Genomic DNA, 17,531 nt, shown 5'->3' with positions numbered 1-17,531 from the left:
TACCATGTCCCTTACTGTATGCAAAGATTTTAATATATTTTAAAAGAAAATGAATTATATTAGCTTTCAATACATTTCTATTTTTAAGCAGATCCTAGACAAATTGAAGAAAAGCTCTAAACTGGTACCTTTCTTTTCAAGTTCAGTCAGTGGCTTCCCCCCTTCCCACTTTCAACCTGCCCCTTATTAAGAGTAAAACTTATGTTATTTTGTTTGACAATAGAGAAATAACCACTTAAGAGGTCAGAGGATCCCAGAATGGAATACAAAATGTGACAAAACAATCCAACTATATTAAAAATGTATGAAAACCTCATAGAAGGGGAGTAGGGGTGGAAAGGTGCTAACTAAGTAACTTTGGAAATGAGTTAAATCTGTAGGACTAGAGGCGAAAGAAACTGTACATGAGTACTGTACTGTAGTTGATAAAGTTGTTTCCCATAGGGGTGTGGGTTGACAATTCTGGTACCACTATACATGTATACTGGAATGAAGCAATTTAGTACATGGACGGCAGGTGATGGGAGCCAGCTTTCTCACTGTTGAAGTGGTAGATTACAGATAAGCAAGGGGAAGAGCCTAGAATGATCCATGTGGAAATGGATTAGGACTGGAGACATCACTGTGAATTCATGTTTAGCATAATATGGATACAGATGGTTGCATATAGAAAGAATTATAAATCTGGGTGCTTGCAAGGTTAGCATACATATATGTATGTTTCCTTGTTTGTCAGCTGGGTGAGTTTGGAAGCAGTGAGTACACCCTAGTGCGCAAGATGAGCCTGGAGCATCTCTAGTGCCAGAATATAAGGAAATGCTCAAACAACAGCAACAAGAACCGGCAGTTGCCGGTGTGTGTCAAAGGTCAAGGAGCTGTCTGAAAGAACACCTAGTGGCCAAGGCTGAGCAACAAAATAAAGAAAACAGGTTTGGATGATAACCCAAGTATAAAATAAATATCCATGAGTCCATACTAATGCAAGAAAAATTGACTTAAATAAACAAATGGGGGAGAATGGCCAAAGCCATGGTGCAGAAGTTGTCCAAGTTTAATATAGATACTCCACCCTCAAGGAGGTAGAGCAAAACTCCTTGCTCCTTAAGTGTGGACTACACACATGACTTCCTTCCCCAAAGAGGACAGAATGGAAAAGGGGAAAAAGAGTAAATTTTCATTGGAGTAACCTGACAAACATGACCACAGCAAGGAGATCAAAGTTAACATTAACAGCGGATGAGTCACATGGTTGTATGTAGCCTTGGTAATATGTGATGAAAATGGGATCTTTGAGATCTTCCTCCCCAAAACCCATAACCCCAATCTAGCCAAGAGAAAAAACATCAGATAAATCAGACTTTCAACAAAGTATCTCTCAAGGTCAACATAAATAATGTCTTAAGAAACTTACAGTCAAGAGAAGCCTAAGGAGACATGATGATTAAAATTGAAGTAGTATCCTGGGATAGAAAAGGAACATTAGAGGAAAACCAAGGAAATCTGAGTAAAATCTGGACGTTAGTTAATAATAATGTATCATCTGTGACAAATATGACTTACTAATGTAAGTTGTTAATAGGGAAAACTGGGTATGGGATATATGGTAACTCTCTGTGTATAATCTTTGTACGTTTAAAAATGAATCTAAGACTGATAAAAAAATTCATTAAAAAAGTAAACATCAGATTTGAACAGAAATCATCTTTCCATTCTGAAATTCCCCTTTCGTAAGGGCTGTCATCCCACTGTTACCAAGTAGCAGTATTCTCTGGACAAGAACTGAAGATATATTTGCAGCTATAAAAGAATATTTCTTTCAATCATTGTCAGTAGTTTCTCCTTCCTCATTATTATTCCAGTTCTAAAATGAAATATCTGGAAATACAAAAACTACATTTTTCTACTTTGGTTTAGCCATCGTGGGGCTGTGGCAACTCTTGAAACTAAATGCTCTTTCTTGCCTCCATCATTCAGATACTGGATTTCAGGTGACATTTTAAAATGATGACACAAACACATGGGTAACAATATGATACATACTTCTTGGGAAAAGCTGTTTACTTTTGGGTGGTGTGTGAGTGTGTGTGACCTTTAAAAATATTTTGATGAGAACTGGGACAGTCGAGAATGTGTAACAGTTTTCTTGCTAACCTAGACAGAAAGGGGACTTAATGTCTTTTTGATTCTAGAGCTTAACATACTTTAAGGAAAAAAAAGATGGAAATCCTTATTCAAAGTTTATATACTTTCTGCATTTTCCTGCATTTTTACATTCCACTGAATAAAATGTTATTTAAAACCAAAGCATTCTCTCTGGTAACCCATTCCCATTGCCATTTGGATCTTTTTTTTTTTTTCTTTACTTTTTTTTGGAAGAGGGTGGTAATTAGGTTTGTTTGTTTGTTTAATGGAGGTACTGGGGATTGAACCCAGGACCTCGTGCATGCTAGGCATTTACTCTACCACTGAGCTATACCCTCCCCAGTCCTGGATCTTTGTAATAGTTTTAGAACCAATCAAGTGGACTAGGAGATCTTGCTTAAGCTGGTGACATCACTGAACATGAGTTGAATGGAGGGGAAATTCAGTTAAATATAGGAAATTTATTTTAAAAACTACAATTATTTGGATCGTTGTTAAAGATAAGGAAACTGACTAGGAAAATACATTATAATTTAAGGTAATTTTAAAATTTAAAATTTCTTAAGTCACTCTGATGTTTCTTTGTTTTAGACAAAGCCAGAATGAAGTTGGCAAAATACTAAAGGAATGATTTTTTTAAATTATATTTATTGTTCAGCTGTTGGACCAAGGAAGGTAGACTTTCGGAGTATTTTCAGTTTGACATCAAAACCAGATGTTAAAACATGTTCTCTTCGCCCACCCCTGCCAGTAAAATAGTGTCATTGTTTTATATCTTACTATAAAGTTTTAAAATTAAGAGAATGGACAGAAGAGCTTTCAGAAGAGATTTCAGGTCTAAAAGGAACATTTCTATAATAAATTCCGTCTCCCCCTCCCCCACCCTACTTGCTTTCAAAAACCAATATAATATTCATGACAACTGAAAAAGAAATACACGTTAATTCTATAATATCGTTTTGGAGCTGCGAAGGAGGATTTCATAATCCCGAACTTGAACATGTGTGTTCTTTTTTCGCTTCTTTCTCCCCTTGCTGCACATACTAGATTGTCTCAATCTCTCAGAATCCCCGTTGAGTCATAGGAGAAAAGACAATGATGGACTGTCGTAATTTAAACAAGTGGCCAAAATGACCAATCAGACAACAGCAAAAGCCCATGAATAACCAGACATCAATAGAAAATAACAAATCAAAATGACCTATAACCAGCATGATGTGTTGAAAAGAACCTAGGAGGTTGAGCCAAGAGACTAGGGTCCTCATCAGAGCTGTGCTGCCAACGAGCTGTGTGACTTCAAATAAGTCATTTTACATCTCCAGAGCTTAATTTCCTCATGTGTGAAATGAAAATGTTCCATGAGAGGCTCTCCAAATGTTTTCCACACATAAAATCCTATACTCACAGGAGACTTCCAGGTTAGAAATACTGTTTTTGCCTTTACAAAGAGCTTACTCGTTTTGTACCCAAAGCACCTCTGTTGAAGAAGAGGTGAATTTCTGGCTCAAAGCCACTTTCAGTCCAGTCCGTTTTGATTGTACACAAAGTCTATCCAAGTCAGAGCATCATTCTCCTTAGACGTGCCATACGTGTTCATTATGATTGAGGAGTCCTGGTTTTGGTAATTGTGCCATGAAGAAGGATGATAATAAAGGGGTGTGTGTGTGTGTGTGGGTATGTGTAGGGGGAAAGAGTCGTGGTTGACACTTCCTGCTTCAGTAGTCTGGCCCTTGGTGCTTGTGGCATAAGTTAGCGAGAGGGTTGCTTACCTACAATGGAGACCGTAACTTAGGTTTAATGAGAACATGGAGTCATAAAAAAACCTGGGTGCAGGAAGGAGGAGAGATGGGAAGGAATTAGAGGAGGTCTGAAGACTTTGGAACTCTGGGAAGCTTATAAAATAAGCTGACTGACCTACGGAACTGTGACATCTGTGGCCGCTTGGCCTCCAGTGACCAGATCAGTGCCTCGATGTGGCGAACACCCCGCCAGGCCACATTCACAGCAGCTGCGGGCCCGCCCCCTCTTACCTGCCTCTGTTGAAGCAGCCCTCTCTCCGGTCGTTGGACTGTGATAAGCATGTCTCTGAGAATGGGTGATTTTTATGAAAAGTAGTAAAACTTGAAACCTTTTTTTAAACTAAAAATAAGCCCCTTTCACTCCGACTGCAAAAAGACAAAGGCATATAGTAGTCAGCTGAAAAGAAAGAAAAATACATGGTTTGAATCAGCTCCCTACAAATTTTCCTTTATAGTTGGCTCCTGCTTAAGAAGCCGAGTGAGCACGGTGGCTCAGCTGACGTCTTGGTCTGTTCAGGCCGCTATACGAAAATACCACAGACTGAATGGCTTATAAACAACAGAAATTTATTTCTCACAGTTCCGGAGGCTAGAAGTCTGAGGTCGCGGTGCCAGCATGGTCAGGTTCTGGCAGAGGCCCTCCTGTGTTGCAGACTGCCGGCTTCTGGCTGTGTTCACACATGGTGGAAGGGCTCGGAAGCTGTCGGCCTCGTTTACAAGGGCATTAATCTTATTCGTGAAGGCTCTGCCCTCATGACCTAAGTACCTCCCAAAGACTCCACCTCTTAATACTGTTACCGAGTCCAAACTCGTTCTGCTCGCCGCACGACAGGCCAATAAATCGGGAGACGAGGTGTTGAGCAAGGAATAGCAACTTTATTCGGAAAGCTGGCAGACCGAGAGGATGGCAGACTAAATGTCTTGGAGAACCATCCTCCTCAAGTTAGAATTCAGGCTCCTTTTATATTAAAAGGGGGAGGGGGTGTGGTTGGTTGTTGCCAACTTCTTGGTGTAGGAATTCTTTGTTCTTGTAGCTGTCAGGTCATAGTGCCCCCGTAAAACCTCCAACAAAACAAATGTCACCCTCCATTCTGCAACTTGTCATCTCCATACCAGTGCAAAAGTGCCAAGATCCCTGAAGTTCAGAGCCCCGAGAACAGGCTCTCCTGTATATCTCAGGCTAAAGGCAAAACTCTTTTACAAAAGGCACAGAGCCACCAAGACTAAGCCTAGAATACAGGGCACAGGGTTAAAGCCAAAGAAACAGATCTAATACGGAGTCACATTTGTTCTTTTCTGTTACAATACCATCACACAGGCATTAGGATTTCAACGTATGAATTTGGAGGGACACATTCAGACCCTAGCAGCATAGTGTATCTCATCCTTGGCTGACTACTCCATGAACACACAAACATGGAACAAGAAGCTAACGTAACTGTCGTTCTGACAGGTTCTTCCTCAATTTAGAAGTTCTTTAATGGCAGCAAGCCATGGGCCTGCCTCTCCCTTGCTGTCTTACCCTGTTTCCTTTCTGGTTTTCAGTGGCCTCCTCCCATTCCCATTCCTGCGCAGTTAATCTGGGCTCACCAATGAGTCTCCCATGTGGGTGGGTGTCCCAGGGCGTGTGGGGCAAGCCCTGGTGTGAGAGCGTTTTCCTTTGTGTGTTGGAAGGAATTATTCAGTCTGGAAATAAGTTATAAACATCAGAGAATTGCAGGCTGGCGCCTAAGCATCTATCCCATCAGCATCTGAGCAACATGGCTGAGGTGCAAGGCTGTGCGTGTTGAATAAACACAGCTGCATTTGTTTCAGTGATTACACATCCAGATAACTGCAGAGCGTGTTTATAAATGCACACAGATTTCCCTCCCCATCTTGGGACCAGGGGGAATGTGTGCATGTTAGGAGTCACCACTTAGAGAGTATGATTTTCAAGACTCCATGAGCACCTCCTGTTCACCCATTCTCCGCTTTCTGTCAGCTGCCCCAGATTCCACCGCCAGACCTTTATCCAGGTGTTAAAGCTTTCATCCCTGTTAAAAGGTAGTTACTTAACTTTAAATCGTGTTAGACACTTGCACCGTGACATGTTACACACATAAGGATCTCGGATTGTAAAAGCTCAAAAGGCCATTGGCCATAAAGTCCCTGGCACTTGGTTTGGGTGTGGTGGGGAGGGTGGAATGAAGCTGCTGCTGAGAAAGAAGAAAAGGCCAAGAAAGGAGTAGGCTCGGAGCAAAAAGAGAATCTGCATTTTCAAGAAAATTTGCCTGGGATTGTTTTCCTATTTATGAAAACATTCCAGTAAGAAAGTGATTGTGTCTCATAGCAGACATGGGTGTATTTCTGGGTGTGCCTCTTATTATTTATTTATTTAATTTTTTATGTTTGAATAAAATAAAATTTTTATTTTTGGACATTTCCTTGGAGTCCTTGTCCATAGGCAAGTATTTTGTGAAGTGTGATTTTAATGGTAATAATCAGGTTTCACTTGGTAATCATACTGCTCATTTTGCCAGCATTTACTGAGTCTCTGTTACGTGCACAGCATCAACTAAGATGAAGAGAAATGCGTTACATCTCCGCGTAATTCCACTTAAGCAGGAAGAAAGATACAGAGGCAAACCACGTGTGTGTCTTTTGGCAACTCTTGTTGATGCGTTTTTCACTTGATCGTCTCTCTGGTGCTAGATTCAAAGCTTAACCTCCTTGGAATATTTTATTTGCATAGAATTCCAGTTGACTTGGCTCTATTAGACATTCTTTTTTTTTTTTAACACCTGTATTGTGGTTTGATTCCTGTACAGTAAACTACACATATTTCAGATGTACAATTTGATGAATTCCGATTGATATATACACCCATGAAACCACCACCACAGTCAAGACAGCTAGCATTTCCAACACTCCCCAAGAGGTGCGAATTTCAAATTCCCGACTTACCTCTTCCCACACCCTTTTTAGGCAGATGGCTTATCTCTACTTTCAGAGTTACAGCTGGAGACCAAGCGGAAAGCTAGAAAGAAAATACATAGACTTTAGCAGAAAGGAGGCCCCAGCCGGGTAAAGAGAAGGGGAGAAAAAGAGACTCGTGGGGACAGTGGGGAGGGTGGAGGTGAGAGCTTTCTAGGGGCCTGACCAGGTAACTGATCCCCTTGGTGAGAGACTTCAGGTGTCGAGGCAGAAAGAACCTTTGAGAGGATGATGGGGGATCATGACCAAACTCTAGAACAAAATACCTAGAACTAGACTATTTAGAGTGGGAAATAATAGAGAATTGGGGAGGAAATGATGGTGACAACATGCTTTTTCCTTAGTGGAAGGTTTCCCTCCTCACCTCCCTATTTGTGTGTGGTACTCAGACTCAGATCAGCTTACAGCATCAATACTTACTACATAAAATCATCATTTTAAAATTTTCAAGGCTAGGTCTGATTTCAGACACTCAGTCCCATTGTTGGACACCATACTGTCTGTGGGTAGGAAGTCGAGGTCTCTGTGTCCATACAAGTGTCCTCGGCCATATGGTAAGTAAAGCCCTTTATATGCAAATCAAACAGGTAGCAACTCTCCTTCTCTTCAAGGTCCCTCACTGTGACCTTGCTAGCCATCCCAAATTTCTTCTCGTAGTTAATAGCTTCATGATCCGTCTTATCACTTGAGCCAAAAACCTGAGAAAATTCTGTTATTTATCTATTGCTTCATAACAAATTACCCCCAAACTTAACAGCTTGAAAAAACAAAACTTATTATCTCACACAGTTCCTGAGGGTCAGGAATCCGGGAGCAGCTTAACTGGGTTGTTCTTGCTCGGGATCTCTTACAGCCTTGCAGGCAACTGTCTGCCGGGGCCACAGGCATCTCAAGGCTTGGCTGGAGCCAGAAGATCTTCTTTCAAAGTCACATGCAAGGCTGTTGACAGGCCACAAGTCCTCACTAACCAGAGGCCTCCATTCCTACCACGTGGGCTCCTCCATAGGCTGCCTGAGTGTCCTCATGACAGGGCAGCTGGACCCCCCCCCAGAGCAACTGACAAGGCAGAGAGAGAGAGGAGAACCCCTAAAATGAAAGCCACAGATTTTTCAATAATCTCATCTCAGAAGTGACTTATCCTATTGGTCACACAGACCAACCATGATGCAGTGTGGGAGGGGACTACACCGGGGTGTCAATACCAGGGTCGGGGGTCGTTGGGGTCCATCTTGCAAGCTGGCTGACCCAGTGAGGTCTTCTTTTCCTTTTCCCTCTCCTTCAGCAGATCACTACATCCTTCTGATCCTTCCTCTGCAGTGTTTCTCACATATGACCTCACCTCAAATCTGACTGTTTCTCTTGGAAAAAGGTGTGGAGGCTGATGGAGGAAGCCTTGGGGACCACGTACCTAAGGGCACAGGTGGAATGGATAATAATATGCCCACGTGGCCTCAAACCCAACTTTACAGGGAGAAGGAGAGCAAACGTCTTGGCAAGCCAGTCTTTTGGGGAGGATTTGTTCCTTTTGCAGGGAAGGATGCCCTGTAACACCAGCGTCGTCCTAGGGAAATGAGGTGCTGCATGCAAAGGCAAGGGAGCACAGATACGTTCAGACATGGCCTAAGCACCCTAAGAATTAAGACCATAATGTGGGTCAGCTCCCCTTTGCAAGAGGCAAAGAAAGTCTTAGGAGATCTCTAGGCAAGGGCCTCCCACTTTCCTTTAAGCATCACAAATAGATTTAACTCCATAAATCTCCTTAGGTTTGAAGTAGATTCCTAGAGCTGATGAACTGAGAAAAATTATGAGTTCATCCGGCTCCAGTGAGAAAGAAAGCCTTGGTTCTCCACGCCTGCCATTGTCAGAGGAAGAGGAGTTACACCTGTCATTTGGCCAGCGGCAAAAAACTCTGTCTACACTGACGATACTTTTCTTCTGTGAACCCTTCCCTGAGATGGGCCTTTTGGGGGGGAAAAAAAAAGCAGGTGGGATTTTGAGAACTAGCCTGCCTTGACCTCACCTACCTGAGCTGCTAAAGCGTCACTCCCACCAGACACCCACCACCAGCAGCCCCCTGGGAGAAGGTGGCTTGAGGAGACCTCCTCTTTAGGTTCTCAAACCTGAGGCTGGACAGTTGACTAAGGTTAAGTCGGTTAACCAATGATCCGAGGGGACCAGGGTGGGAGCACAACTCTCATTGAAATTGATGAGAGATTCTGGGCTGTCTATCGAAAATTTATCTTTATTCTTGGATCTATGATTCTGGAACACAGAATTATATGTTTATGGACTAGAACAAGCAATAGAAGTCACCTATCCTCATTTTGCATGGGACTCAGAAAGGTCAAAGGACTTTTCCAAAGCCATTTAATAAGTTGGTAACCCAGCCAGACTAATCTTGAATTTCTAACCTATTTTACCCTGCCCCATGTCAAACCTCTGTGGTATCATAACCTAAACACTTCTAGGATATACAGACTGCAGCTGCCTGTTTGCTCTAAGGTCCATTTTCTGCTCTGATTGTGATCATCTCTGAATAACAAGGAAAACTCATCTCCCGGGCTCCCTTGTCTTCCGGCCTCTTGCCAGGTTTGGCCAGTGCGAGGCACTGGTAGAACATTTGAGAGCAGGAGTTGGTGAGAACCAGATGTTTCCTCTCCTCTCTCTGCTTCTTTTGGCATTTCCAGCAATGACTGAGTCTCCTCCAGTCCCAGCACCCATCGTGACTCTGGCTTCTGCCAAATAACCTCTGCTGCTGTAACCCTGTAACACCCAGTGACGCCAGCTCCTCCAAACCAAGTCACAGCTACTTCCCACTGCAGCTGATCTCTGCCTGCCTCACTGTCCCGTCTGGTTCCTCAGCTCTTCAATTACTTATGTAACCAATTCCCTGTATTAAATTACCATGTTTATTAAGACCTAGACTGGTTTCTCTTTTCCTTCCTAGACCCTGCTGATGGAGTAAGGGCCATCATTCTGTATCACTGCACATTGCAAGAACACAATAAATGCTCAGTCATAACAATGTTAACTAAAAAGGAAAACCAGTTTATGCAAGAGAGGTTGTGCTCTGCTGTATTATTTACGCTGTAAATCAAGCTGATTAAAACTATATCATATTTGTCATAACTCTTGAAAAGCAGAAAGTGGAGACATTTTCCTAAGACATCTTCCTGAGCATCAATCTGTGCCTTCTACTCTGTGGTGTCAAAAGAATAGCTTTCTTTGATCTCATAGATTTTTTTTTCCATCTCTGTTGGTGACTTAATCCTGGAAGGGATTGTTCTTGGTATGGGTGGGTTTGTATTTTTTTTTAACTATAGCAGAATGAGCCCTAACGTCATGCCATTGGCTTCCCACACTTGCTTTGGTAACAACTGTACACTTGGCCTCCCGTCAAGCCTAGTTGTTGTGACCTGCGGTCCTGTATATACGCCAACCCCTGTTCTTGGCCTTCACACAAGGATCCCCACAAGGGTTCCATTTGAGGTGGTGGTTTCCAAGATCAAGGGTATCTGCCTGCCAGCACTGGGTCTGAGACCACCAGCTTGTTTTTCCAAGCATTAATGTCTCAGCGATCTCTAAACCTGTTTCCTTTTTCAGAATATTTTCCAAAAGGTTTGTGAGAGTGTCTCTAAGACTTTTTTTCTTCTGAAGTCCTAAGGGCCTAAGGGGAGGGGCAAGGGTAATATAAATGTTAACTTGGCAGACTAGTATTTAAAACTTTATTCAAAAAATATTTTCCCCCTTTTTAAAAAAAAGCAACTCTCTTTACATATTAGATTAATTTATTTGGGAGAAATTACCACTTGACCATTCACATAGCCAGCCCTTGGCAGTTTCAGTTCAAGATGCTTTGAAACCAGTCAACTACAAAGCCTCAGATGTTTGCTCTTTAAAAGTTCAACTTAACCTTCACTACCATGGTGGTGAGAAAAGTGACAACTCATTTTAAGATTCTTGTCCTTTGTTTTCTTTGTCTTCCTTCTGCAGGCCATGTGTTTATACTATGGGATCTCCCATAAACAACAGGGCCCTTTTTCCATGCCAGGAGCCACCCGTTGCCATGTCAACATGGCAGGCTACAGTTCGAGCAGCTGCATCTTTTGTTGTTTTAATGAGTGGAGAAAATTCTGCCAAGCCGACACAGCTTCGGGAAGGTACTGTCCATGTGTTCTGTGCTTCTTTATGTATTGCACACATGCTGGACCCAGGAACCCAATACCCAGTGTTTTTCTCAACTTTAAAAGAGCTCCTTTATTAGTTGGGTTGGACTGAACATACTATAAAAACATCCTGCCAGAGAAAACAGCAGGGGGTGGGGAGGGGCACTTGGGAGCCAAGGCATGGCGTGTGGGGCTCTTCATGCCAGTTATCAATTGCTGGATTATTTTGGCAGTTGCTTTCACCTGATGGTTTGTGGGCTCCAAGTGGGTGGTCTTGGTTGAAGACTTTCTAGGCAGGCAGGTGTGTCATGGAAACACCATTACAGCTGAGTTGTTTGTGGTTTGGTCATGAAGCCTGTACAGGGCTAGTCATTATGCTGAGCGACAGTGCCCCTGTGGTGGGCCCACTGGAGTTGCCCTGGTGTTGCATCTGCTCTGTACACTATTTGGTCATGAAGTTCTGAACCAGCGGTGTGTGAGAACATGGAGGGCGAACGCTAACGCATCATCAAAGTTTTGTCTGCCAATTTCTTGCTTATTGCAGTAATTAACTCTTACAGTCAAGATCCTGAGCATGTTGATGCCAGGTAAAATTTTTATAATTGTAGTATTTCCTAATTTAAAATTTGGTGTTTCCTTCCACTACTTATTGTAGAAACATTGCAGAAAAGTAAAAGTAATACAATTAAATAATTGTCAAGAAAATGGTTGCTAACATCTTGTTGCATTTCCCTCCAGTATTTAAAATCTCTCTACATAGTACTGATTATCATTTCCAAGTTGTCATCATAGCATGTAATAGTTTTGTACTCTGCTTTTTTTCACTAATAGTATATATCTTGCATGTTTTTCAGGTCATTAAGTATTTTTCGAAAATATGACTTTAATGTCTCCATAATTTTTACTGTATGAACATATCAGATTTTATTTATAATTTTCAGATTATTAGACATTTTTATTGTTTCCAGTGTTTTTTTTTTCTTATTATAAATAAAGCTGCACTAAATTCCTGAGGAGCTGGTTTGTATAAAATTAGAATTATTGAGTCAAAAGTTTTGAATGTGTTGAAGGCTGTTGGTACACATCTCAGGTTGTTTTCCAGAAAAGCTGTACCAGTTTACACAGCCATTAGTGGTGATGAGATCCCCTTTTCCCTGAAGTTTCATCCATCTGATAGGCAAGAGAAGGCCTCTCTTTAATTTGGATTACTTTGATTATTCATGAGGTTTCATGTGTCCTTATATGTTTCTTAACTGTTTTCATTTCCTATCTGTTCATTTCCTTTGACCATTTTTATATTGAAGCCTTAGGGAGGTTTCCAAAAGTTTGTTTTGTCTTCTAATTTGATTGGCTCTGTAAAAAAGAAAGATATTGGAGCTTCCAGATTGGTGGACACGGGGAGATGTGTACCTGGTGAGGGCATGGAAGCTTGGTGCCCCTCCCCACTCACCTTGCCCTGTGTGTTTCTTTCATCTGGCTGTTTCTGAGATACTGTGCACTTTTCATCAAACCCAGTAGAAAAGTATGCAGGTCTGTTCTTCTGGGTCTTCACTTCCTTATGGAGGCCTTCGTGTCACATAAGACTTACATTAAATAACTCTGTGAGCTATTCTCCTGTTTAAATGAAATAAAGAGTTTAAACTCCTATTTATGAAAAGTATTTTTCTCAGTTTTTAGTATACCTTTTAATTTGATGGAACATTTCTGATCTATAGGAGATTTTAATTTTTATGTATTCAATTCTGTTAGATTTCTCCTGGAAAGTCTTTCTTTGCTCTAAGATTCACCTGTTTTGTTCTAATATTTTTATTTAATTAAAATTTTTTTTTTTGTAATTTAACTCAATCTGTTTGTAGTTTATTCTGGTCAGGGTTATGAAATGAGGACTAAACATTTTTGTTTTCAAATAGGAAACCAATTATCCAAGATCGTTTCTGGTATTTTTTCTGATTTGTGATGTCTCCTTCATCCTAAACTAGATGTGCATGTACTAAAGTCTTCAGTGAGTGTTCACTTGATTTTCAAAGTCGAAACAAAATAAATAATACACTTTAAAATTTCGTTTTTAAAAATAAATCACATTTACCTGGTTCATTTACAAATCAGCAAGGGACGAAACCATTTATAATGTCTCCTTTTTACTCCTAATTCCCAGCTACCCAATAACACTTCCCCAGTGCAACCAGGTCACTGGTTTTCATTGTATAGTATATTTGCCCCTCTTTTATTGCACAAATCATAGCATGCTATACACATTTTTGTACTGTGCTTCCCCCTTTAGCATAAATTTATCTTATAAGCTCATATCTAACCATAAAGAGCTTCTTCATTATCCTTATGACTACAGAGTATTCCAGAAATAGATGTTTCACAATTTAGTTAACCAATAGCTCTTGATTCACTGTGTATCAAATAAAGAATTTAATGGGCATTGACTTCCATGTTCTACCCTCACCCACGTTCTCCAGTTTTAATTAGTGCAATTTGGGGTTTGAGACTCATATTATCGCTGTATTTTATTTTTGTATTCTATCTTCTCTTCTAGGAATTACAATTATTGTTTTACATTTTCATCCAGCTCCAAATTATATTTGCAATAAGTATTTAGACTTTCTTTACTCTTGAACTCTTAAGTTAGAATCATCTCTTAGTCAGCTGGGAAATGGCTTCAGTATTTTTTTTTCTAGAAGGGTAGACATGTGGTATATTTTCTGAGCCCTCCCACATGTAGGTGGGCTTTCTGTTGTGTTCACTTATGAACAATCCTTGACTAGGTATAAAATTCTTAGGAGCTCTTTTCCCTCTTAAATGCCTGTAAATGTTTTCATTATCATATCTTACTTCATATTTCTGAGGAGAAATCTGATACCATTTTAAAAAATTCTTTGAAAGTAATCTGATTTTCTTGTCTACAGGCTCACAGAATTTTTAAAATTGATTTATGTGATTCAAAACTTTCTAGAATAAAGCTAGTTTTGGGTACCTTTGTTTTTAATCAAGTTAATAACAGTATAATTTACGTATAATAAAATGCACCCAGTTTAAGTCAATGCCATTTGACAAATACATACACTTATGTAATTAATCAGCACCCTATGAAGATGTAGAACATTTCCATTACTCTGGAAATTCTCTTGTGCCTTTGCCATCTTCCTTAAGTGATTCTCCCTAACCCTACTCTGGTCAACCACTAATCTGAGTTCCATATCTATAAATTGGTTTTATTGCTCCTAAAAATTCATATAAATGAAGTCATTCATGTGTACTCTTTGTGTCTGGCTTCCTTGCTCAGCATGTCTGTGAGATGCATCCATACTGTTGTGGATGTCAATAATTTATTCTTTTTTTAAAAGTTAACAAATAGCAGTCCATTATATAACTAAACTATAGTTTATTTACCAACTCACTTATTGATGGATACTTGAATTTTTGAGGGAGCATTATGAAACATATGCTGTGAACGTAAGCCTTTTTGTGGACAAAGGTTTTGATTTCTCTTGGGTAAATACCCAAGAGTGGAATTGTTGGATCATATAAGTGTATTTTAACTTTGTATCTGCGAAACTGGTTCCAAAGTGATTCAATCATTTTGTGTTCCAGCAGCAGTGTGTGAGAGTCCAGTAGCTGTGCATCCCTGCAAACACTTGATGCTATCAGTCCTTTTAATTTTAGCCCTCCAAGTGGAGTGAAATAGTGTCTTGTTGTGGTTTTAATTTTCAATTTTCTGATGACTAACGATGGTGAGCAACTTTTCATGCACTTACTGTACATTCTTATATCTGCTTTGAAAAGCATCTCTTCATTTGCCCATCTATTTAATATGGGTTTTTTGGGGTTGTTTTATTATTAGATTGTAAGAATACTTTATATACTCTAGATTCTAGCCTTTTGTCTGATACATGTATCTCAGGTATATTCTCCCAGACTGCATGGCTTGCCTTTTCATTTTTTATTTACACTCATACCACTGATTTTCCATAGAGACATTTTGTTCTTAAGTAATTCCATTACAGATTTAAACTGTTATTGTAACAATCCTTGCAGTCCTTCCTTATCTTTATTAATTTGTTACTTTGTTGTCTTTTGATCTCAGTCTGTTGCACTATTTCAGCCAGGTGTCTTCTCATGGCTTTTTACCATTTTTTCATAGAAGTTATATCTTCTCATTTCATAATGGGAATGCCAGTTCTCTAAACTGGTTTTGGTTTTTGTAGTAAATTCATTTCCAAGGCTTGTTCTTCCTCTGAGTCCTCAGAGCAATATTTTCTTTTATCTTTATTCTCATGACTCATTGTGCTCATGACTTTCCTCTCTGGTGTGTTTCAACAGACAGGATGATGTCTCTCCATTTCCCTTTGCTCCATTCACTGTCCCCTTGTGTGCTGCCTGGAATCCCCTCTCTGTTCAACACATGAGAGGTTACTGATGCACTCGGCTTCTTTACCCAGGTTCTAGTGTCTTCTGAATTTTCTAGTGAAGTTCTTTGGAACTCATACAGGGTCTTTTTCTCCCCCCCCCCCGCTTGTTTCCCCAACATGCTGAATTGACTGAGTACATGAAATGCTGCGATCTTGAGCAGGCACTGATACTGGACTCCTCCAGCCTTCATTTCTGGTTTACTTGTAATGATAACTACACCTCGCAAGATGTGGTGTGGGAAAAAAATCTCATGATTCACCAGGGTTGACTTAAGTTATCTGTATTAGAATGATAGTTTAAAAACTATAAATGTATGCTTATAACTCTTACACATCTATAACGCCAATATAAAAGTGTAAATTTAACACAAACCAAATGATTAAATCAATAAAACTCAAATGAGCAACTTCAACCCAATGTAAAGATGATTATTTTGCTGAAATGAAACTGCCCCTTCCAGCATGAATGTGGTGCTGACAGCTCCGTGAAGTTTCTTTTTTTTTTTAACATTTTTTTTATTGAGTTATAGTCATTTTACAATGTTGTGTCAAATTCCAGTGTAGAGCACAATTTTTCAGTTATACATGAACATACATATATTCGTCACATTTTTTTCACTGTAATCTACCACAAGATCGTGTATATATTTCCCTGTGCTATACAGTATAATCTTGTTTATCTAGTCTACATTTTGAAATCCCAGTCTGTCCCTTTCCACCCCCCGCCCCCTTGGCAACCACAAGTTTGTATTCTGTGTCTGTGAGCTGCTTCTGTTTTGTATTTATGTTTTGTTTTTTGTTTTTTAGATTCCACATATGAGCGATCTCATATGTTATTTTTCTTTCTCTTTCTTCACTTAGCATGACATTCTCCAGGAACATCCATGTTGCTGCAAATGGCGTTATGTTGTCGGTTTTTACGGCTGAGTAGTATTCCATTGTATAAATATACCACATCTTCTTTATCCAGTCATCTGTTGATGGACATTTAAGCTGTTTCCATGTCTTGGCTATTGTAAATAGTGCTGCTATGAACATTGGGGTGCAGGTGTCATTTTGAAGTAGGGTTCCTTCTGGATATGTGTCCAGGAGCGGGATTCCTGGGTCATATGGTAAGTCTATTCCTAGTCTTTTGAGGAATCTCCATACTATTTTCCACAGTGGCTGCACCAAACTGCATTCCCACCAGCAGTGTAGGAGGGTTCCCTTTTCTCCACAGCCTCTCCATCATTTGTCATTTGTGGACTTTTGAATGATGGCCATTCTGACTGGTGTGAGGTGATACCTCATTGTAGTTTTGATTTGCATTTCTCTGATAATTAGTGATATTGAGCATTTTTTCATGTACCTATTGATCATTTGTATGTCTTCCTTGGAGAATTGCTTGTTTAGGTCTTCTGCCCATTTTTGGATTCGGTTGCATGTTTTTTTCTTACTAAGTAGTGTGAGCTGCTTATATATTCTGCAGATCAAGCCTTTGTCAGTTTCATTTGCAAAAATGTTCTCCCATTCCGTAGGTTGTCGTTTTGTTTTACTTACGGTTTCCTTTGTTGTGCAGAAGCTTGTAAGTTTCATTAGGTCCCATTTGTTTATTCTTGCTTTTATTTATATTGCTTGGGTACACTGCCCTAGGAGAAAATGTACAAAAATGTACGTACATTTTTGAGATGTATGTCAGATAATGTTTTGCCTATATTTTCTCCATGAATGTTCTTTTGAGATTGTTGTGCCTGTTTTCCGTGTGAGCCACGCGATGATCTTAATCTCCACCACTTTTCTTCCATATGCTGTAAAGTTTTTGCTTACACAGCATGCTGTGATATCATTTAGCTTTGACTCACCAAAAGCATCCTTTTTTTGTTCTTTTCTCATTATCTCTCAATGATTAAAGCAGGGCTATGTATCCCTGTGCAATCATATACACTCCTGCAGATGTGAACTCTGAAATTGTTTGGCAGTCCTCATTTATGTATATGGATAATCTAGCCTGCTGGCCAAATCCAGCCCACAGCCTGTGTTTGTAAATAAAG

General features: G+C 40.1%; 1 protein-coding gene across 7 annotated transcripts in view; it reads left to right on the top strand.

Moving 5' to 3' along the window:
• The window catches only part of AOPEP (aminopeptidase O (putative)), a 325,297-nt gene that overhangs the window by 34,494 nt on the left and 273,272 nt on the right, over nucleotides 1–17,531 (top strand). For 6 of the 7 annotated variants that reach the window (XR_012071832.1, XR_012071833.1, XR_012071834.1 and 3 more), the window contains exon 3: nucleotides 10,911–11,077. The exons of the other annotated variant lie outside the window; for it this stretch is intronic. Coding sequence is in view for 3 of the 6 variants with exons in the window: in XM_072959170.1 (XP_072815271.1) it covers nucleotides 10,911–11,077 (167 nt within the window). In the remaining 3 variants the exon portion in view is untranslated. The remainder of the gene's footprint in view (nucleotides 1–10,910; nucleotides 11,078–17,531) is intronic. 7 annotated transcript variants of the gene reach the window in all.

This window comes from Vicugna pacos, chromosome 4 (assembly GCF_048564905.1).
Source record: "Vicugna pacos chromosome 4, VicPac4, whole genome shotgun sequence".
Classification (NCBI taxonomy): Eukaryota; Metazoa; Chordata; class Mammalia; order Artiodactyla; family Camelidae; genus Vicugna; species Vicugna pacos.
This window is presented reverse-complemented; position numbering and strand designations above follow the sequence as displayed.